Source organism: Eubalaena glacialis, chromosome 16 (assembly GCF_028564815.1).
Source record: "Eubalaena glacialis isolate mEubGla1 chromosome 16, mEubGla1.1.hap2.+ XY, whole genome shotgun sequence".
NCBI classification, from domain to species: Eukaryota; Metazoa; Chordata; class Mammalia; order Artiodactyla; family Balaenidae; genus Eubalaena; species Eubalaena glacialis.
Window position 1 is genome coordinate 68,909,443 of NC_083731.1, and position 22,673 is coordinate 68,932,115.

The window sequence follows — 22,673 nt, forward strand, 5'->3', positions numbered from 1 at the left end:
CATGGATATGCTCATGTTTTTCTCCTGTCGGAATGCTAAAATCATGGATTTTCTGGTTTGTGCTCTGTATCCAGCTCTGTCTTTATTAGCGGGAAGGCTTTAGGCTGCCTTTCTGAGCCTCAGTTTTCTTGAAGTGGGATCATGCTGCCTGCAGAGATCCATCAGGTTACTCTGCAATGATGCTGCACGGAGCCCGCTGCCCCATGGGAGGGCAACAGACCTGTGTCCTCCACACGGGGAGCTTTGGATTCTGGTGGCTCATGACACGAGCTGTGTAGTGATCGCCCACTTCTTTTCACTAGGCGAGCTGTCTCTGAGTAGGAGAGGCTACATCATCTGAGGGTCTCCGTGCAAAATGAAAATGCAGGGATCCTTGTTCTAAAATTGTTAAGGATTTCAAGACAGTGACAGCAGAGCATTAAAAGCAAGTGCAGGGCCCTAAGTGTGAAGACCTGTGTGCCTGCAGGTCATGTGCCTGCGACGCCAGCCTTGGCTTGGAAATTGGAGAGTTCAGAGACGTGGGGCTGTGTGCCTGGGGTGTCAGATAATGGTCTGGATCCTGGAAGTAAATGAGTTCGTATCTCAGAGGAGGCTGGGAGATTTCTTTGGGACTGGCTACAACCTGAACACGGAGGGGATGCCTCTTATCAATTAGAAATGTGTTGCTTTTCTGCATAAAAAGCTCAAACCTTGTAGGCCTCAGGTGTTCAGAGGAGCAGGGAGTGGGCAGGGGTGGTGGTGAGGCACAAATGGGGAATCCGGTCATGTCAAATTTCACTCTCCCTTTAGAAGTCCTACCCGGGGCATGTGACGTAGAGTATCCTGAAATGCCTTCATTTCCCAAAAGGAGCAAAAACTCACGCATACCTGTATCCATTTAAAAAATTGTTATTGAGTGCCTACTGTGTGCCTTGCCAAGGAATGAAAGACACAGGTGTCTTTGGCCCAAAGGGAACAGAAATAACATAATAACAGGCATTTTTGTGTTTCTGGCTGTTGAATGTCTGAAACGCCCTCCTTGTTTGGGGGGTACCCCATAGTGTGAGTCTTGGTGGGAGGTAGGCCTGCCCTCTCTAGAAACTGAAGGTGGTAATTCCTTCTTCTTCCTGCCTTCTAACTCCAATGGGGACATGAGAGTCAGGCTTAGAAGACCCTTTACTTCCCCAGACACCCTTGCCTTTTGTTGCTCATTGAACATGTCATGGGGATGAGCCCTGGGTCTGACCTGAGGGGTCTTGGGCCTGAGTGTGGTTCACACCCACAAAATGGCTGGGTGATCTCAGGGAAGTCACTTATTCTCTTGGCCTAAGTTTCTTTACCCAACTTCACATGGTTTTGAAGATTAATTTGAATCCGATAACTGGCCCGCAGCAGTTATTCCATAGGAGTTAGGTCAGGGGCCTACACTGGTATGGGGATAGGAGCTCTTCCTTGAGCGGGAATCTGGGGCTGTGTCCTGGCTCAGCAAGAAAAAGCACCATGATTGATTAGGTGTGTCTGCCGTGGGTATTGCTGCCATTTCTACGTTAGTTGGATCTGGTCGTCTGAAAGATGTTCCATATGGTGGTTTTGAGTTTCTGAATTAAGTAGCCTGATAGCTTAGGCTCTTGGCTCAAACTTTTTTTGATTAGACCCAAAAAACTGGCAACCTCCATGATTGGCACATCTTAACAGCTGGACCTCAAATGCCTTCAGTATCTGGTAAAGGGGCTCTTTCTTAAACTTTGTGTCAATGACTTCTTGGACACCCACCCCCCCAGGCAAATCTAGGTTAGATCCCTTCTTGTGTGGTCTCATAGTATCCCCTTCCCACCATATCATTAACTGTTTTATGTGCAAATTCCCTGATTTTTTGGCTATCTTCACCTCCTGCCCTCCCTCTCACCCCCAGCACAATCAAAGGATGAACCCCTCGAGGTTTATCCTTCGTCTGGTTTGCTCTGTATTTTATCCCCAGCAGCTGAGACCATACTGGCCCAGTAGATGCTCAGGTGAGGAAACAAGCATTTCTCCCTCCGTTACGGACACGGCAGAAGGTGGGAGACAGCGAGACGCACCCAGGAGAGCCGGGCAACGGGGTGGAAAGTGGGAGAGGGTTCTTACTTTCACGTTTCTTCATAATCCAGAGGATTGTTTCCTTATATTTTCCAAAATTTTTCTTCAGCCTAAAAGGAACGTGACTCATCTTTAGAAGCTGAGACTAAATTCATGTTTCCATGTCATGCTACACAGTAGACAGTGCTAGGGCCTGCTCAGCCTTTTCATAGGTGGAGGGTTGGCCGGATGGCTCTGCTTTTGGACCCAGCTTTCTTCCAGTCTGTACTCAGGGATAAAGGGCCAGCACATGATGCTGTGCGTCCCTCCTGGCCTCTAACTGGCCTTCAACTTGGGCACCTGGGCTGACCCCCAGACCTTTCAAAATGAGTTCAATGGGGGTCCTCCTGGGAGCGAGGCCAGGGCTGGGAGGTCCAAATGCACGGCTGGCTCTGTGAGTTAAGCTCGTGCAGCTTGCTTTTTCTGTGGCTTGTGCATATTTCAGCAAAGGCTATTTGGAAATAGCTTAGAGAAACAGCATTGTCTTTGAACCGGACAGAGCCCCCTGAAACCCCTTTGCATTTAGTAGGAAAATTTCAAATAAACTCACTCAAAAATGACTTATCATGAAAGCCACATTAAGGCACAGCTCTTCAAAATGATCAAGCCCCCAACCCCCCTCTCATGTCAATATACAAAGGGAGTCATCCTGGCATTAAAGTGGCTTGGACTGTTTTACTTCCAAATAAGGGTGGTCTCCAGAGGCAGCTGCCTTTCCTGGTTCTCAGATCAGAGCCCTTTTGGAAGGGAATCTGCCGGAAGGAGTGAGCTTCCCAGGCTTAATTGGATCAGAGAAGAAGGCCTTTGACAAGACAGATTTTAAGTTCTCAGTTCAGAGTCCTTGAAGAGAGCATAATAATTTAACCCCAAGCAACCTTAGGAAGCAAATACCCTTTGCTGGAAAGGGCTGGATTGTTTTGTCTGGCAGAAAATAGAGGTTTGCTCTTTGTACTTTAGGAGCAGTTGCGGAACTGGAGAATGAGCTCTTCATGGCCCATTTGTACCAAGTGTTATTTATTTGCAAGCACTTTGAATGGAATTGAAGCAGTTACCTTGCCTACCATCACCTGTGAAAGAGTAAGGACCGAGGAGGGGGTGGGGTGAAGCCTGTCCGGCTGGCTGAGAGCAGGATGCCACGTGTATACAAGAGTTAAATTCCAGTGAGGGGATCCAGCCAGAGGCATCTAGGGCCCTTTGGGGAAGTTTCCTCCCTTGGCTCTTTGCCCACCTTGGCAAGCTAGTGGAATCCTTACTAGCTAGCTCCTCAATGGTAGAGACTGGGTTACACACTACTGTACAGACCGGCACACAGGAGGTGCTCATGAAATATTCATTGAGTGCAATTAGGTTAGAATGAGCCTCGGTTATAGGCTTAAATGGGAAAGAAGGGGAGAAAATGTAACCTATGAGAGAGGGTAACTTACAGGGATGTTATTTGGGATTTGTTTTTTGCTGCTGTATAAGGATCTGAAAGCTTGGATGTTCTTTGTGTTTTGCATTGTGTATTTTGCCTTCCCTTTTCCAAGAGTAGCCTCGGGTCTCTGGCCCTAGGACTCTACTGAGCCCAGAGCAGAAGTTGCTGGCAGTCAATCTCTCCCTGATTTTTGTGAGAGTCTCCATTCACCAAGGAGGTTATGCAGGGCACTCCATCCCCACAGCCTCTTCCTTGGTGCCACTGCTGGAGAGTCTGCCATAGACCCACTGGATGTCTGACCAGGTGCCTTGTTCACCAAGGTTTCTGACAGCTGGATAAGTGCAAGTCCAGGCTTCCATGTACCCCAGTCTGGATGTACAAATGGGGTTCTGGAACATTTTGAGACCTGGAGTCATGCCGACTAGAAAGATTTGGTGCCAGCAGCAGTCTGCAATAAACTTATCATTCCCCATTCCCAATAGGGGCTCTTGCCATGAATCCCAGGGCAGGGAAGCTGAGGGCTTTTCCCCCTCAGGGAGCAGGATCTTGATCCTCCATTGTCCCCTCACTTCAAAGGCCCAGGGGTCTGAGCCTTGCTTCCCAGACTTTCGTCCAAGTTCACGGTCCCTTCAAGACTTTTCCTGCCCTGGATTTCCAACCTCTGTCACTGCCCACCTTTGATCCTATCCTGCACATCCCCTACTCATAGATTTCTTTGCTCTTGAGTTTTGGCAGGCAGCTGGATCATCCTGACCCCATGACCCCTAATCTTACCCTTGTCCTTGTGCCTGGCTTGTCTCTGCTCTTTGACTCAGGGGACCTGTCCGACCCTGGCCTTACTCTATTCTCTGATGACCCAATTTACACTTTCCCTGCTGCTACCACTGGCCTACCTGCACCCACTGACCAATAGCTCCATCTCTCCAGTCACTTACAGAATTCCCAGTTTCCTTCTGGTCTCACTCTCCAGATGACCAGTCAGGGGAATGTTAATATCCTCCTCCAGTTCATTGCGAGCTGCCATTTCTTTGAGCATGGTCCTGAACACTGACTGATAGGAACTGGTCACAACCTGCAAAAGGACCACAGAATGAAATAGCCAGAAAATGGGAATGAACAGTTAGTTAATTATCACTTTTCTGACTCCCTAAGCTGCCAGAGGAGATTGCAACATGTTATTCGAAAAAGACAAGCAGTGGGAAGAACAGTAGGGTGGCTAGCAAGATTTGTTCTAAAGACTATTTCCATTACGGTCACACCCTCTTCTCATTCTCCAATTCCCTCAAGAATTTTTTTTAAATAGTAGCATACCAAGAAATTGTTTGAGAGCATAAAATTACCCTCTTCTTCCAAATGTAGAGATGGCGCTAGAATGTAAAAGTGCTTCCATGCCTTAAGGGCATAACAGCCTTTTTGAGTTCCAGGAATGGCCAAGCTCTCAGTGGTTGGTTATTTATTCATTGTGAAGGATAACAGTCTTCAGGAAAGCAGGGTAGCGCCTAGCATGTTCTTGTAGAGGATGATTCTACCTTTAAAGATTCTTCCAAAGTAATGACATTGCAAGCTCCTTTTTTATTTTGTAAATTTGATCATTCCCAAGTCCATGATGCTAACCAGGACTGACCCATAGGTGGGTCCTCACAAGAGTTTCTTTTCTTGGATCCCTTTTGGTAGAAGGTGAAGTTTGACTTGCTGTCCAGGAGAACCACGGGTCTGTCATGTTGCCCTGCTCACCTACAGGTCGAGGTTGTTCTGCATCTGATAATGTACAGTCTGCCATTCACTTACAAGCCTCCTGTCGTAAGTGGAAGACCCACAGATCCGAAGTTGCATGTGACCTGGGGCAGATACAAGAATGGAGCTCGTGATTGGCTGGTTTTTCTACGTTGGGGAAAAGCTGGGGTGTCTCAGGTCTGCCTTGTCTGATTCCCAGCCTCTGCATGCTCCTTTCCGCACTGCTGGTGTTCAGTTAATTAAACACGGAGGCCATCAGACTGAGGTGGCTCTAAGGCCGTGGTGCCCTAAGTAAGCAAACCAAAACCTAAGGCCATAAATGCCTCAAGGTTAGGGAATCAAAACCCGAGGACAACCAATCACAAGCAGCCAACTAGGCTTTAAGCTACGGCCAATCAATAATTTCCTTGCTTTACTTCTGCATTTTCCCTGTAAGTCTCTCCCCAGCTCCTGTTGGTGGAGGGCTCTTAACCACTTCCGGTTTGGTGCTGCCCGATTTGAATCCACACAGGCTCAGATAAACTCTTCAAATTTTTAATAGGCTTCAGTTTATCTTTTCATACGGGAATGAGTCAGTGCTTCAGGGCAGGCTGATTTTAAGGCTCTGGTGTGGCTACCCCTGCCTCTAAGTTCTTCCTTGTTGACCATCCCTCCCTTGAGGTGGAGTGATGGCCTGCTTGCCCAGGCCAGTGGTCTCTCACCAGCCCCTTTGGATTCCATGATTTGTTCACCAGAAGATATGGTTCCCGCTATGGTCCACCAGACCGCAGACCCGCTGGCGGGGCCTGGTCGAAGGTCTCGTCCCAGCCAGGCTGTGCTACCCCGCTCCAGCACATGTGCCCTCCTAGGAGGCTCATCCCGTTTGCTTCCCCAGCCTCTGGACAGCTATCCTCATGGTCATGGTAGGGGTACTGGGCCCCCAAGTGATGAGTTCTCCCATGCCCTGTGACTGCTCCTGGTCTCTGGTTTTTGCAACCAAGAGAGTTTGCACAGCAGGTGTGTGATGCGCGAGTGTATCTTACAAACAATTCAGACATGTATAGGGAACTCAAAACAGCCAAGAGGTTGAATTGTCAGAGTAACCAAAGTCTAGGTTGATAGCCCCATCCGAATCCAAGGACCTCAGCTGCCTCTCCCAGTGGCTTGTGGTGTTCCCCCTCCCAGCTGCAGGTACCACGTGGCATTGACTCCATTCCTTCTGTCCTGCTCTCTGGCCCCACTTGTCCACATCTGCCGCCTATGGCATTGCTTTGAGAAGCAGTGCTTCCCAAGCTGGACAGCTGCCTGTCCGCAGATTGCCACTAGCTGGGCCGCGGGTGCTGCCTCATTATCCTCCTAAGCATCTGATCCTTGGAAGCAGAGTGGTATAGACAGCCAGGGGGGAAGTATCCCCCAACTCTTTGCCTTTACTTTGTCACCTGGGCAAAGCCCCGAGATGGCAAAGCCCCTGAGATGGCAAGGAATGGTGCTTGTGACCAGGGCTCACCTGCACAGGCTGCCTGTCACACGGAACCCTCCCAGCGTCTGGTCTCATCCAGAACCTTGCACAGCTCCGTGGGAGATGTTCCCTCTGCCTGTGGCTGCCCCTCCGCCAGACACAGCAGAACCTCAATTGACAGGCGCGCCGAAGGTTTCCGAATAATTTAAGTTTCTGATTAAAACAATTCCTTTCAATTTCAACTCTTGCTGAAAAATCTTTCTAAAATGCCTGAGCTTATTTTCCTGTCTTAGTAAATCCAGTGTGGTGAATCAAAGTTCAAGTAATCTTTTTTCCTCCCTTTGACATGGTATTTCAATGTTTGAAAAGCAGTTCTTATTAATATAATGTGTATAGGAGCATGTCTGGAAAGTAAGGAATTTAGGGCTAAATAGGAACTGAGACCAGAGAATTTTTTCCAATTAAAATAAAAGCAAAAACTGTATAAACGCCTAGGGTTTTTTTCGCCCCTTTTCTTTTGTAAGTTTAGAAAAATGTATCTGCTTAATCTTGAGTTCCAGGGACACAAGATTTCACTCTTGTGATTGTAGTTAATACCTACAGTCCTGAGAAAGTTTGTTAGTTGTAGGAGAAAGGTTGTATAACCTGGATCAACGTGCGTTGGAAGTCTTAGAGGTAAGTTGACACAGGAAATTAGAGCCACAAGCCTGTACAGGCAGGCAAAAAAATTGTGCAGTAAAGACAATGCAACATTCTGTAGATGTAAGGCTTATTCAAACAATTGGGACTTCCCACGGTGTCTCTGGTTATTGGATACAGCTGGGAAAGGACGGCCATTAAACCTCCAGGGCTGGTCTGTGCCCCTCTGAAGAGTGTAGGAGCAGGACTCAGATCTGGGGGAGATGCTCCGCTGCTCTTTGTGGCGGTGTTTGCACTGCAGATGCTGTTGTCCAAAGTTTCTGTCCTGCTGGGCTGCCCCATGCCTGGTCCTTTAGTTGGAGACAGCAGGCTTTTCTTGGGGCTTTTGTTTGTGCTTGTTGGGGTTTCTGGTCGCTGTCTTTTCCAGCACCCAGTCAGGGGTAAATGAAGCAAAAAGAAAACTCAGGAAACTCACCGCCATGTCGTTCCTTGGGTCCCAAGGTCCCTAGCCAGTCTGCCGTCTTCTCTCCGTCTTTTAGAAGCTTCTTGTGTTTGTTTTATATATAATGTATAGGGTTTTAAGCTGTACTTAGTGGGAAGATTACATTTAGTCCATCTTTCCAGAATCCAACTTCATTTTTTTTTTTTTTTTTTGGCTGTGTCGGGTCTTTGCTGCTGCGCGCCGGCTTTCTCTAGTTGCGGTGCGCGGGCTTCTCATTGTGGTGGCTTCTCTTGTTGCGGAGCACGGGCTCTAGGCATGCGGGCTCAGTAGTTGTGGCTCGCGGGTTCTAGAGCGCAGGCTCAGTAGCTGTGGTGCGCGGTCTTAGTTGCTCCGCGGCATGTGGGATCTACCCAGACCAGGGCTCGAACCCGTGTCCCCTGCATGGGCAGGCGGATTCTTAACCACTGCGCCACCAGGGAAGTCCCAACTTCATTTTTACGTAGGGTTTCTGCAAAGGACGATTTGCCTTGATATCTAGGTATCTAGGTAGCTTACATGATTTGTTTTTAGCTTTGCTGCCTTCAAAATCAATCTTGAGGGTTTTTATTCATATTACTGAAAGCAGGGCCTTGTGGTACCATATTTGGCTTTCTTCTGACCCTCTTTGGTTTAATGTGTGTCATTTACACTTAGGCCTGTTTTAAGAAAAGCTCACTTCGGCTGTGCTAACAGTGTAGTGAAGCTGTGAATCCCAGGGCTCAAGAGGCAGTGTCCGGCTGGCTCTGGGCCACTCTGCTCTGACATTCAGAGCCAGGTGTTCTCCAGTTTTTATCCAACTTACATTGGCTTCGAAGTCTTCGGCTTCCAGTGTGCCAATGGGATCACTTAACATACGATCCCAAAAGCTCTCTTTAGAGGCAAACTCCTCGGCTTTCAAGTTTGGAAGGCACAGCAGAAGGAGAGGCATTTGGAAAAGGAACCAAAACAAGAAACAAACAAAAACAAAAAGAGAAATAGATTTATGGCATTTACACTTGCGCTTTTAAATAAAAATGCATATGTCATCAATAAGACTTTAAATAAATTCATCAAATCACTTAAAATTTGACTTGGGGATATTAATAAAATCGGAATAAAAGGGTCAGTTTCAGTGGCAGACTTAAGAAAGTGAGTGTGTGTTTCTGGTGGCCAGTGAAGGTTCATCTGACAAAGTGACACTTGAGTGAGTCCTGCATGAAGCAAGGGAGCGAGCAGGCAGATGGCTGGGGAAGAGCATCCCTGCCAGGGGGCAAAGGAGGTGCAAAGGCCCTGAGGCGAGAGAGAGTGGGAGCATGTTGACATATCTGACAAACTGGAAGAGGCACGGTATGCTTGGAGAGGAGGGAGATGGGGAGGGGCAGGGCCACCTTACCGAGGACCTTGTAGGCCGTGGGAAGGAATTTAGATTTTATTCCGAGAGAGATCTATTCTGAGTGTGATTTTTCTCTTGGAAATCCTGAGAAATGTCCCTAGCGCCCATCAGTTTTGTCAAAAATTGCCCATTTCTAGAATTGCACATGGTTCGTAATTGCTAATCAAAGCCTAAGAGATGAATTGCCAAGCCAGTGAGCTAAAAAAAAAAAAAAAAAAAATCTCTCGGAGATAGCAGATGCCTTTGTTCTCAAGGTCAGCCACAGCCTGGTGACCCTGGGCCAGGAGAGGGCTGGAAACCTCCAGTGTCGACGGGGTGCAGACCGAATGGAGGAGTTGATAATTACAAGTTGGGCCTGGAGTCCCTGCTCCCGGGAAGGTGTGGCTCCTGAGGCAGAGCTGGGGGGAAGGGCTCCCACACAGTAATTGGGCCCCTGGGGAAATTACAGTGGCCTTTGTCTTAGCTTCAGGATGACACCAGCCCCTCCATGCTGGGCCATCCCGAGAGCCCTGAAAATCCACCGGGTTGGCACTGGGCCGACCGATTCTGTCTGATGTGTGTCCCTGTTGGGCCTCGGGGGTCAGAGAAGGGGAATTCTTTGTGATCTCCATACACGCACGTTATTTTTGCACTTCTTCCCAACTTTGGTTCAGTAATGAAAACGCTGACTCCTTTGGGCCCCTGGAGGGATGGAGAACCCCACTCAGCTGCATCTGCCTGTACTGACACCAGGCCCAGGGGCCTCTCTGCCTGCAGACCTACTACCCCAGCCTTGGCTTGTTCCTGGTGGAAACCTGCCTCCTTTCGGTGGCCCCTGTGTGGTGGGAGTCCCCCCACAGTTCTTTCCCGCCAGTTCCACCTGCTAGGCCCTCACCACCCCGTTGGGGTGCTCACAACTGGCAAAGGCACCGGGCCCTTTCCGCTCATTCCAAAACACTGTGTGTCCCCAGACTGTCTGCCAGGGATGCGGCCTAGAGAAGTTTTAAAACTTCTTGTTGGGATAACCCCACAAGAATCCTTGGGAATTCAGGCAAGAACCTCAGGAAGCTCTGTTTGGTTGTCACTGGAGAGAAATGGAGGAACTGGTAGAACAGGGGGAGACGGGGTGACCCTTACAGACAGCCTCCCTCTAAGGGTCTCTGAGGATGTGCCGGCCCAACATGGAGGAGTCTGGCTCTGGTCCTGATAGCTTAGCAAATCCCCATGATTTGTGAGTGCTGTATTTTAGTAAGCTTTATTGAATAATAGCTAGTTAATTCGAGGGAAAAAAAGAAGTAGGTGTTTGTCAAAGGAAGAAGGGGAGTTGGCAGGACTGAATGAATACAGCGCAGCAGTGTTCAGAGGCATTCGGTTCCACATAATCATTAACCTTATTAACATCAACAGGCACTGTCTGCGTGTGAAGAGGAGCCCAGTAAATCCGCAGTAACACAGCCATAACTGGGGCGGAATGAGAAGGATGAGCTTTATTCCTAATTAACTTTCCCTTTGGGGATTTCTGTCAACCTCTACCTTAGTTCTAGTGAGATCATTATCCTCCCCTGAAGTTGCTTTATGGGGGTACTGGGGGAGGGGGCAGGTGTCAGGCGAGGTTCCTAAGTGGCGGCCCTGTTACCCAGGACCCGGGCCCCTCCCAGCTTGTCACTCAGTCCCCTCGCACCCTGGTCCCCTCATCTGTGTAATGGGGACCATAAGACTTATCTTCAGGGTGGCTCAGGGGACCGGCGCTAATGCAGTGAACGCCGGGCACACAGCATTCCCTGAAGTGGAGTGTGCCTGTCCCGGGCTGATGAAGAACAAATCTAAATTCTCCCCCATCCAATCAGTGGCTCTCCTGTAACGTTTTTTCTTGCCAGAAGCATACTTCCTGAATTGGGGTAGATGTTTGAGTCCTGTGTATTTGCCCTGCAGGGCAGATGCCCACGTTATAAACGAGGAAAGGGAGGAGACAAGCAGTAGGTGACTGGCCCCGGGCGGGCTCTGAGAAAAGAGCACACAGGTGGAACTTGGTCCTGTTTTCACCTCCTCCTCCACCCTGCACGTAGTGAATCCCTTGTTGTCCTTAAATCAAGGATAAATGATGGGCTGGTCTGGCAGCTGCTATGGGCACAAATCTATAATCTGTTCTAAAGCCACTCAGTGTGCTTCAGGATCAGCGGCCCAAGCTGCTGCCAGGAGCTTGTGAGAAATGCAGAATCTCAGATCCACTGAATCAGAATCTGCATTTTAACAAGATGCCCGGGTGATCGCTCTGCACTGTAAAGTCCGAGCAGCACTGCCCTACCCCTACCCGCCCCGCCACCCCGGAAATGAAATAAGATGAGGAAAATTTTATAGTCTAGCGTTGGAAGGAGTTTGATAAGCCACCTGTGTAGGTAACCCTGATCCTCCCCTCTTCCCCCACCCCCATGCTGACAGACAGCAAGCAGGTCATCATCCCTACGTTGTTTCTAATAGGATGGGTCTGGTTCATCGCAGGGCTTTTGTGGAGTGATGTGTGCAGGTGGGATTCTGCCGCCAAAAGGCTTCTCCCCTGTCCTTCCCCCTCATAGAATTCAACTATCCCCTCCTTAATAAAAATTTAATCAGGCTTTAAGGGTACCATCTGAGGGGCTCTAATTCATTCCCTATCAAGTTACCATCGAATGAGTCTGTCTGGAGGGGCCCATGCATCCCAGTCAAGCCCTGCTGCCCAGACTCCAGGGAACCTAGCAACTGACCGACTGGACCCTCTTCAAATGTGGGCGTCCCTGTACAGAGCTTGAGTAGAGAGATGGACTTCTGGGCCGTTCCCAAGTCATTCTGTTTCGCTCCCGAGACCCTCTCTCTGTTTCTTGTTCTAGCTCCCTTCTTCAGTTAAGGACAGAGAAACATATCCAGGTTCAGGGACTGTGTGCCCAGCATGTCCCTCGGTCCTCTCTAGGACTCGGCACCGGCTGGACCAGCAAGGCACCCACCCGCCCGGGGCGCCATCCTCGGCCCCGGCTGCTCTGCGGGGGGCAGGGATCTTTGGATAGGTTATGTGGGACTCTCACCATTTCCTGCCTTTTGCGGTTCTTCAGTGGGAACAAAGGCTGAAAACAAATAGGAAAAACGATGAATAGGATGTGGTATGGTGAACTGTTAACCCCTAAATGTCTGGGGAGACCAGGGTGGCGATCGCGTATTGTAGGGTAAGAGGCTCCCATGATGGTCAGCAGTTGGAGGCCTGTAAGCTTACGCTCAGCACACACTGATTCCCCTCCGTTTGTTCATAGGTCATCTTTCCCACTAGAGTTTTAAGTTCTGAGAGGGTAGGATGGCTTTGTCCATATAAAGATGGACAAACTACTGCCCAGTACACAGTAGGTGTACAATACATATCGGTAGATGCACAGTAAATGTCACGGAATGAACTGAGTATGGATAATCCATTATCTTCCCTCCTAACTCCAGTGGTAAATATTATTTCCTCCCCTTTCAAAACTCAATTTTAGTTCAAAATTAAAAGCATTTTACCCTTTGGCCAAGTTTCTTCCCTGAGCCTTGACCCCTGACACCAAGTTCTAGAAATAATGCCTTGGCCGCTGGCCTTAATGAAGGCTACCGTAATCTAAAATGGTCAAAAGAGGACTCTCTTTGGCTCAGGGTGTGCTAATTCTGTGCTTCTTACCATCTCATAGATGGATTCGTAGCTTCCGTGAGTCATTTAAAATCATCGTAAAACTATAAAATTAAAATACCTTGTGAATCAGACTTGAAGGTGGTTAGCGTCGTTGTTGATTCTTCCTCTGTTTGAGATTTTGATTTTAAAGGTACTGTTAAAAGACAGAAGAGGGTAGCCATTAACAATTTTAACCTTATAGTTTCCAGTGGGTTCATGTTGGACGTTTAGGGTCTGAGGTTCTTTCTTGGCACCCAAGGCTGATCCACAGAGGAGAAAACGGGTTGGAGGGCACTGCTGGCGTCTATTAGATGCTCCCTCTGCCAGCCTCCTCCTCTTAGCTTTGCTGACTTACTCTGGGCTGGAGTGAACAGTGGTTGGGAAATGTGGGCCCTCTGTGGCCTTCTTCTCTGGTCCCGGGACAGAGAGGATGGCTGGGGTTGAGGGGAGACCTTAGGGATATTCCTCCTTCGGTAGGAGGAAGAGCTGCAGGAACCATAGAGCCAAGTGGCTTCAAGGCCGTGTAGACTCATAATGGCGTACGCCTGTCGCTGTAGGAAGTGGGCATCTCTGGTGTTCTGTTGTCAAGAGCTCACGGAGAGGTGCATAACGGGGGCTGGCGGGGAAGCACGGGGGCTGGCGAGTACAGATGCACTGGGTTATGCCACGAGAGGCTACTGTGGTTTTTGAGAACTTTTGTAAAGTTCTTGGTTACCCATGTTGTATATTTTCTAGAATTTTGTGATCCCTGCTCCTTTTTTTAAAAAAATTAATTAATTAATTAATTAATTTATGGCTGTGTTGGGTCTTCGTTTCTGTGCGAGGACTTTCTCTAGTTGTGGCAAGCGGGGGCCACTCTTCATCGCGGTGCGCGGGCCTCTCACTATCGCGGCCTCTCTTGTTGCGGAGCACAGGCTCCAGACGCGCAGGCTCAGTAATTGTGGCTCACGGGCCCAGTTGCTCCACGGCATGTGGGATCTTCCCAGACCAGGGCTCCAACCCGTGTCCCCTGCATTGGCAGGCAGACTCTCAACCACTGCACCACCAGGGAAGCCCTACCGTCCAATCTTAATCTACACACACACACACACACACACACACACACACACACACACACACTCCATTCCTAACGGCAAGGAAGCAGAGGTGAGCTGCCCCCTCCCCTCCCCTCTCATGGGGGCGGCAGGATTTGAGCTCGGTCTGCGATGAGAAGCCTCCCCACCTGGGCAGGATCAGTGCTGCCAGCCCATCAGCTGAGCCCGAGCCCTCCACAGCTAGGGAGCTCTCCGACTTCTAAGGACACGCGTCCTACCATAAGTGGCTCCGACTGTTGGGAATCATGTCTATTTCTCAACTAATTTTCCTCATGCTGGTCCTGTTCTAGCCCTTCCATGCAGATGGAGAGGTCAGGTCTTGGTTTTGTGTGTCAGATCATCAGATACTTGAAAGCAGTTATCCTGTCTCAGAGTCACGTATCTTCCAGACTTAACGCCCTCATTTGCTTCAGCAGTTCTTTGTATGATGTGGTCTCCAGGTTGGCCTAACACCACCCTCTCCTCGAGCCCCGGCCAGTCTGCCTCTAACCCTCATAGAGTGTGGGATCCCCCAAAGTGAACAGCGGCCCCAGGGTTGCTTCTGCAGTGCAGGCTAGAGCAGGACCCGTCTCCCTCTACATAACCTTTTGATTGTTCTTGGTTATATTAACTATTCTGGCAGTCACACCAGTCATACCATTGACTTCTTGAGCCTGTGGTTGAGTAAATCATCTACAGCAGACAGGGCATTCCCCCCTTGTCCTTCTCCATCCTGTTTTTGTGGGCCTAAGAGCAGGGTCTAATCTAAATTACCATTCTGTTTTATCTAGCCAGTCCCGATCCAGTGTTTCTGCCTGTCAAGATCTTTTAGAATCTGATCACATTATTGTCATCACCCAACAGCTGCCAGTCATGTACAGAAATAGATATTCCTCCTATATCTGTATCCGAGTCTGTGGATACAGACTGGACAGAGCCCTGTGGCTCCTGACTGGAAACTGGGTTGACTCTGATCCTTAAACAGTATCTCTGGATGGTTATTCAGTAGCGATCATGCCATTGTCTTGCACTAGCATCTACCTGGTATTTGTCTATGTTGTCCATAGGAACATGAGGAAGGCTTTGAAAAAGAAATGTGTTTTGGAATTCGGGCCTCCAAATTCCACCGTTCCCTGATCTAATAACCTTGTCAAAAAGTGGCCTAAAAGCCAGTATTACGTGATCTGTTCTTACTGATCCTATGCTGGTTCCCTGTGGTCATTTTGCTCTCAGTATTTGCCCCAGATTGGTCACAGACTCATTTCCCCAATTCTTCAAAAACCATAAACATGATTAAGCTATTCTCTCTCTGTAGATATTCTGGGGTATACTTTATCTCGGTCAGGACACAGCAGTTACCATTCTTTTCTGATCATCTCACCAATCTTTGGTGTCTGCTATTTCTTGCCTAATTTTGCTGTACCCTTTTCAATCTGAAGATCATCTTCTTTCACAGAGAAGTCAAAATTCAATAGCAATGGAAGAACATGATTTTCTTTGAATCGTTCCTCAACAGGCACTTAACAGTGGCTCTGTGTGCCTTGATCTACTTTTTGCCCCAATCATATTTTAAAAGGGCCCCCCTTCTTTTGTTGCTGCCTGCAGTATTATTATTATTACCTTTTGGTAAGAATACGTTTACCCTGGACTTCAGCTCTCCTGACACTTTTCTCAAAGTTCGAGACATTTTCCTACTTTTATCGTAGGTTACAATCGTATCTTTTTTAACCTCTGCCTGTGATCTTTCAAAATCTGAGTCCACTGAAAGGAACTCTGTGCAAACACTACTTTCCACTTTGGGGAGCTTTCCAACCCTCTTCCTCATCTGGCCAGGTGACCTGAAGTAACTACTCCACTGATAGCACTTGCCCCTCTCTGTTTATCCTCACCCGCGTTTCTATACATAGTGTCTCCATGTGTACATATTTCTATACACAGCTCCTTTCCCAACAAGAATATCTTCTCTTGGGAGAAGGATATACCTTCTCATCACCACAGCTGATCTTGAGTCTGATGAAGATTCAGCAGCAGTTTCGCAAGTATGTAACAAATATTTATAGGCGCTTACTGTGTGCGGGACACCAAGTCTAGGGGATTTCTACAAGCAGGGTTATAATGCTCTGTGTTAGAATTTCTGGTGTACCTTGTTTATGACCCTGCTCTGTGCCTGGCTGGGTAGGCACCTGAGGCCATAAATAGTCTTTCTGGTCTTCCACCTGCGTCCTCACACGAGCCACGAGGCATTCCCAGTGCCTTTAGCCTTCCTTCCACGTCAGACCTGCCACTCTCTGTAGTAATAGGTTTCAAGGATTTATTTATCTGGGTGTTATACCTCCATATTTGGTTCAAAGTGCTGTTTGTAGAGTCCATGTAAAATGCTGTTTCTGGCGCACTGGAGTTGAATAGTCCCGTAATAAAAAACGCTTTAGAAATAGGAACCTAGCACCCATGAAATCTGTTCTGCCCTAGAGGTTCTCTGCTTCTCCACCATTCCTGTGCCTGGAATCCTCTGGGATCTTGTTATGGATGAGGCAGGGATCTTGGTAAGAGAGCCTGGGAATCTGCGTCTTTACGGGCCCCGGGTGCTGGGGATGCTCAGTCCTGGACCCCGAGGAACAGCACGGCCAACACTCTCCCTCCGCTCACTCCTGGGGGCTCTCAGCCCCACACAGTCAGCACTTTGAATCGCTTTTGCCTTGATTCACTGTGTTTCTCCAACAAGTGGATGGGTGGCTTCTGCCCTGGGCTAAAAGCAGATTCTCTTTTGCATCCACCATGCTCGGGAACCCTTAGTGTTCTGTCCTCCAGCTGCAGAAGGACTGGCTTTTCTTCGTGGCAGGGGCCCTCTGCCCCCTCTTACCTCGATTTTGAGCTCCTTCCTGGGGCTCCATGCTTCCTGGATTCCCCTTGCACCCCTGCCCCCGCCCCGGTTACCTCCTCTTACAACTGTTCACTCTTCCAGAGGAAGAGCCTCTTGATGAGCCTCTTTGCCCCATTCCACTGTCCAGACACAATCAGTTACCTGTTGCCAGCAAATTCTGTCCAATTATTATGAACACTCTCCAAAAGATTGATTGTAAACCATAGGCAGAAGGGAAAAGAAAAACCTTCACGAATTGTAGGGAGTTGCTTACTTTTCCTTGTGTTCCAATCTCTGCTGTAGCCACCATCCCCTCATGTCTCTGCAGGAGTCTGGGGTATGACATTGACCCTGGCTTTAGATGCTCCAACACTGTCCACACCTTTGGTCCAGGCCACCAGCATCACAGGATCTGATCAGTAGGTACTGCTGCGGGTGGCTAGACTTTTGCTAAACACTAAATACATGTTGGCTTTAAGGAACTCAGTACTGGAAAAGACTTAGCTACAAAACATGCCCCTACAGACCAAATAGGCAGAGCGCTTAAAACCTAAATTAGATCCAGACATGACTGGCTCTGTAAATTAAGCTTGGGGACCAAAAGGATCGTGAATGAACACGGCAAATGAAGCAGTGATTTCCGGAGGGTCTCTCTCTGGAGGTGGGCACATAGTGGTATGAACAGGCCCTTCCCACACTCCAGGCTTCTCCTATCTCTTTTTCCTCTCCCACATGCTTTCAAGCTTAGCATTGGCACTTTACAGGCGATTACCCGGTAAATGACTTCCAGAATCCTGCTTATGAATATTCAGATAAATGCTCAGATTTTTTCCAGCTGTCATGCTTACTGACTCTGAAATGGTTCCTGTTTTCAGGGCTCCATCGGAGCACACACACTAATAAAAATCCCACATGAACCGATTTAGCCTGTAAAAGACTCCTCATCACGTGCTGGCAGCCGGCACCATGGAACTCCTGGCTTGTGTGGGCCTGCCTCTGCCGCTCCATTCTCCCTCATAGGGTTTCTGACTCCTAATTTCATTTCACCACATTTGAGCTACAAAATTTAGCAGGCACGGATGGGGGCAGGGGAGTGAGATGCTGGTCGGGAATCTAATTTACCGCTGCCATGACTACAGATGTGAAACGCATGTGTGAATCTGTGATGGATCAGTCTCACTAAGGCTGGGTTTAAATTATTAATAATGGCGAGAAATGCCATTCAGTGTTGCATCCCCAGGATCCTAGGGCGAGGAACCTTTGGGCTTAATTGGGCAGAGGATTAAGATCCTCAGTGCAATCTTGCCCAGCTGTCTCTTGAGCGTCTCCTAGTTGTGGCCACAGACGTTCCCCTGTGGATGGTCTTGGCTCGTTGTGAACCGGGGCTGCCTTTGACTGCACGCTGAGCTGGAGAGTCTGGGGTGGGTCCCAGTCCCTCCACCATGTGATTGTTCGGAGATGGGCTCTCTCCACAGGGAACCAGCCTGTAATCTGGGAAGGAAATGGCCTGTGTGCCCGAGGGAAATAGGACCTGTGTTCCTGTAGAACAAGAACAGGAAAACTAATGAAGGGACAAGGGGAAGATCGAAGAAGGTGTTTGTCTTAGCACTTTGCTGATGCTCTTTCTCTGAGGGGGGGTCTGGGATGAGGAAGGGGGTCCCAGGGTTAGGATGGCACAGGAAGCAGTATGCTTCATCAGCCTGATGGAGGACACTCCAGCCTCCATATTCCACATCCGTGGGACGCCCGCAAGGCCACATCTCCCCAAGCCCCCAGGAGCCCGGACGCGAGGTGGATGCCGGATGTGGGGTCCCTTACCCTGCTGGCTTTCACAGATCCACTCCGTCTGTGTGCTCTGGTCCTGCAAGCCCAGGAACTCTCCATCGCACTTCACCAAGGATGTAGACGGCATCGTGTCACCGAGGAGAAGGCTGCTGCTGGCAGATTCAGGGGGTGGGAGGAGGGACAGCAAAGAAGGTGGTCACCCGAGGGACGCCAGCAGCAGAGGGGGGCAAGGGGTCGGTCCACCTCCAGACAGGGGCTGGGTTAGGAACCCAGAGCTGTGGCCTGCGGGAAGGTTGGGGTGGCGGCGGCTGCTTCCTGGTCCCCCCGGACTTCGGCCTGTCCCTGGTGGTGGCTGTCACCGGTTGGAAGGGACCAGCTTGTGGACCGTGGAAAATAGGCCTGTGTGCCATTCTGGGTGCCAACCGCAGCTTCACTTAGAGTGACAGGCTCTGGGGGTGCCTTCAAAGGCCAATCAATGGGCCAGGCCTCCGTGCCGGACAGTCTAACCTTCCAGAACATTCTGTGTCCCTGCTGGCTCACCACCCTGCTCATTCCAGTCGTCCTTCCTGCCTCAGAGCTGCCTCAGGCAGAGCGGAAAAAATCAGCAGCCGCTTAAAACCAAGCACCAAGGTCTGTCCCCGCTAGTCTGCCCACTGCACACACCACCATCTTCGAGAAAGGTTTCCGCGGGGCCTGATGACAGGGCGTCGGGTGTGAGGCGCAGGCCCTGCTACCCGGGAGCTCAGGATCAAAAGGGGTGACCCAGCACCCCAACCTACATCGTGTCCTTCCTCAGGAATCTCTGCCTTTTAACTGGGGCAAGAACCTGTAATTCAGAGGGATGAGAGGGGCTTTTGGCCCTGAAGCCATCTCGTGGAAACTGGCCCAATTGGCAGAGACAGGCCTGAGGGGAAATGCCCGGCCTATCAGTGGGCAGAGACTGTGGCGGCAGAAAGAACCTAGACTTTGGCGTCAGGTGGTCCGAGCTGAAATCTTGGCTCTTGCGCTAGAGTGGAGTCACCTTGGGTGAGCCACCTAACTTCTCTGTGCCTCACTTTCTGCACCTTTTCAATAATTGTACCTCCTCCCCCAGGTCCGCACAGGTGAGGACAAAACGAGAGTGGGCAGTGTTGGCTGTCGTTGTTCTTAGAGGGAAAATGAGAAGTTCAGTGGCCCTTCATGAGACGGGCCTGTTCCCTGTCAGGGTCAGCGTTCCTTGATGCAGGGATCGGGGGCAGAGGGGCTGCAGTCTGAGGCTGGGGGCGAAGAGTTGAGGAAAAGAGGAGGAGGCGGCTTGTCCCAGCCAGAAGGCACCGCCGGGAAGCTGTTCTCCCTTCAGCGTCGGTGGGAGTTCCAGGCAGATTTGTGCCACTTCTGGGGGACCCGGGGGAGGGTCAGTGCCAGCCTGTGGGCTGGGGCAGAGCAGCTGTGTTCTCAGGATGCACCACTAGAAAGGGGCCCTGGGGGCAAGTGGCAAGATGCCCTGGTCTTAGGTCAAGTGACCACAGGGCTCAAGAACTAGTGGAGAAGGGTGAGCTTTTTAGGCAAGCGTCAATCCTTGCCCTGCTCCAGGCCTCAAGGCCACATCAGGAGACCCCCCCGGGGCTCAGTTTCCTTATCCTTCTGGTGGGATAATGCCTGTCCTACCTCACTCACCAGGTGCCCACGGGGACCCGAGGAGGTAATGCAGGTCCCCATGGATGGACTTTGACAAATCAAAGCTGTCGACAAACACAGGGATTATACTTAAGGTCATGGAGGGCCGCTCTGGTCATTTCCATGCTCATGTACACTTGCCCAGCACCCTCCCTGCCACGCCTGCCCCAGGCTGGGACGTTGCAGGGCTTCTGGGGTGCTTGCCAGAGCTCTGCTGTGGCCTCAGCACCCGGGAAGCAGAACTGGGGCTCCGGCCTGCGTGGCCAAACGCCACCTCCCTGCCCCGTCGGCAATGCGGAGGTGTTGCAAGGAGGAACCCCTGTCCCGAGATCCCAGGCCTGCTCCTGCAGCCGCTTCAGAGCAGGGAAGGGGCCTGGCGTGTGCCTGGGGACCTTGGGCACGCATGCAGAAGAGGGGGCCTTCCCGTTTACAAGGGACCCATGAAACACTTGACCTGAATCTGCTCCCCTCCCATCCCCCCTGCCTTAGCAAAGAAACACGAGTGGGACACTTCTTGCCCAAAGGGGTTTGTGGAGGGTTTGGTCTCTCAGCAGCCTTGTGTGAGGAAAATCCAGGGCCTCTCTGAGCACCCCCAGGCCCAGACCTGGACTCGGGGGAGCCAAGCCGAATTGCACAGGGACAGACCCAGGTAAGGCCCCAGGCTCCCCGCAGGGCCCCGGGAAAGAACAGGAAACAAACTCAGCTGCAATACGAATAAAAGATTGGACAGGTGCTTGTGTTTGGAATAAAGCTGACCAGGAATCATGCTTCTTGTTCTGCACGTGCTAAGTTTTCCACGTGGTGGCTCGTGGGAGCAGAACGAAGGATAACCGTGATCCACAGCCCTTACTGCACGTGCCCCGTGTGCTAACCTCTGCTCCACGTGCGCCCTGTCAGTTAGTACATTTAATCCTCACCACAGCCCCGGGAGTCGGAAACTCTTCCTGTCCCCATTTTACAGATGGGAAAACTGAGGCAGAAGATTAAGTGGCTGCCCTGTGGCACACAGCTGGCTGGGTGGGGCAGCTGCGATTCACACACCAGGCAGGTGTGGATCCCTGGCTTCAGGGTCCCTGTTCTCAGTCACAGCCTTCCAGAGGGTCACTTCACCATCAGGCCCCTTCAGTGCCACGTTGCTTGCTCCTCTGTGAGTATCAGTAGCTGAGGTGGAGGAGCCTTGGGAAAGCACTCCTCTTAGGGATTGCCTTAGTAGGGGTGGACCTGGCAGATACATGGTGCTGAGCCTCTGGAAGCATGAAGCGTGGAACGGAGGGGCCGGTAGAGGGCGGGAGTGGGGAGCTGGCCTCAGCAGGTGGAGGGGGAGCCCCGTGCAGAGTACTGTGCCCTCAAATCGTAGCCTGTGTCTTTCCTGCGCAAAAGAGCTGGGGTTTCGTTCCTGCGTCTCAACGTAACCCAGCTGGCCTTGGGCTTTCTTCGTAGCTAGTGTCAACCCACTTCACTAGTGGAGGTCAGTGACCGCCTTCCCCCAGTCATCCTTTGGGGCAGATGTAGGGGACGAGGACTGTGAATCAGAGGTCTTGTGTCCCCTGCCCCACATGGGTTTCCACAGAGCTGAGCACACGGAGACTTCTGTCCACGGCTGTGTCAGTGACCGTCTAGCGTGGGCCAAGCCCTGTGGCGGGAGTTTCATGAATACTCACTGCGTGATTATTTAGAGCTTGGAATATGCGTGAGCGAGGAAGACGGCAACTTCCTTGTGGGTGTTCACTCATCTCTGCACCAGGAGCGCTGCCCAGGGCCCTTGGCCATTTCTCCCCAGCTCAACCTTCTCTCCAGACTCAGCTGTCCCCTGCCCTTTCCTCTCCGTAGTTCTGGGCGCCCAGGACCCTGATCCTGGGACTCGTCCCTCAGCTTGTGAGTGGCTGAACAGCAGAGGGGAGCAGTATCGGGAGGTCCTTTGTGTGTGACTTCTAGGAGACCCCCGCCTGAACTGCACCTTCCTCGGGGGTCCTGCTCCCTGCAGCCCACCCCACTCTCACCCCCACTTCCCACCTTTGGGACTGCAAAGGCCCCTGAAGCATCATCCCTAAGCATGAATTTCCACCTGACTTATCAGAAAAAAAAAAAATCAAAAACTTTTACCTTGCTTTAAGACTAGGCAGGGTTTGCGATGAACGAGCCTTGAATTCTGTTGGGAAAAAGAACAGAAAGACAATGTTGGGGAAAAAAAAGAATCTCTCTTTCTATTAAAAAATCTGTTGTTAAGTATGTGATGCTGGGATTGGGGTGGAGAGGCCCTGATTTACAGAATTTTTCTATTTTTGCTTTTCGTTAGTGTTGTCTCTCTTAATGGTTTCCTTTAGAAATTATGAGGTTGAAATTTGATAAAATGAGAGAGAACTCAAGAAGGTAATTTTCATGAAATCATGGATTGGGGACATTTAGGTTTGCTTTGTTAATCTTTTGAGTTATTACAGAGGCCTCCCTCTGTCACAGGATGAAGGACATCTATCTATACGGGAG

At 50.2% G+C, this 22,673-nt stretch overlaps 1 protein-coding gene across 1 annotated transcript in view; it reads right to left on the minus strand.

The window, feature by feature from the left end:
• ERICH6B (glutamate rich 6B) overlaps positions 1 to 22,673 on the minus strand; it is a 42,633-nt gene that overhangs the window by 14,673 nt on the left and 5,287 nt on the right. Inside the window, exons 3-12 of the mRNA XM_061170917.1 lie at positions 20,394 to 20,573; positions 20,190 to 20,254; positions 19,724 to 19,907; positions 18,567 to 18,685; positions 18,055 to 18,287; positions 13,171 to 13,393; positions 12,895 to 12,969; positions 8,603 to 8,691; positions 4,444 to 4,580; positions 2,104 to 2,165 (exon numbers count right to left, since the gene is read on the minus strand). Of these exons, the coding sequence (XP_061026900.1) occupies positions 2,104 to 2,165; positions 4,444 to 4,580; positions 8,603 to 8,691; positions 12,895 to 12,969; positions 13,171 to 13,393; positions 18,055 to 18,287; positions 18,567 to 18,685; positions 19,724 to 19,907; positions 20,190 to 20,254; positions 20,394 to 20,573 (1,367 nt within the window). The remainder of the gene's footprint in view (positions 1 to 2,103; positions 2,166 to 4,443; positions 4,581 to 8,602; positions 8,692 to 12,894; positions 12,970 to 13,170; positions 13,394 to 18,054; positions 18,288 to 18,566; positions 18,686 to 19,723; positions 19,908 to 20,189; positions 20,255 to 20,393; positions 20,574 to 22,673) is intronic.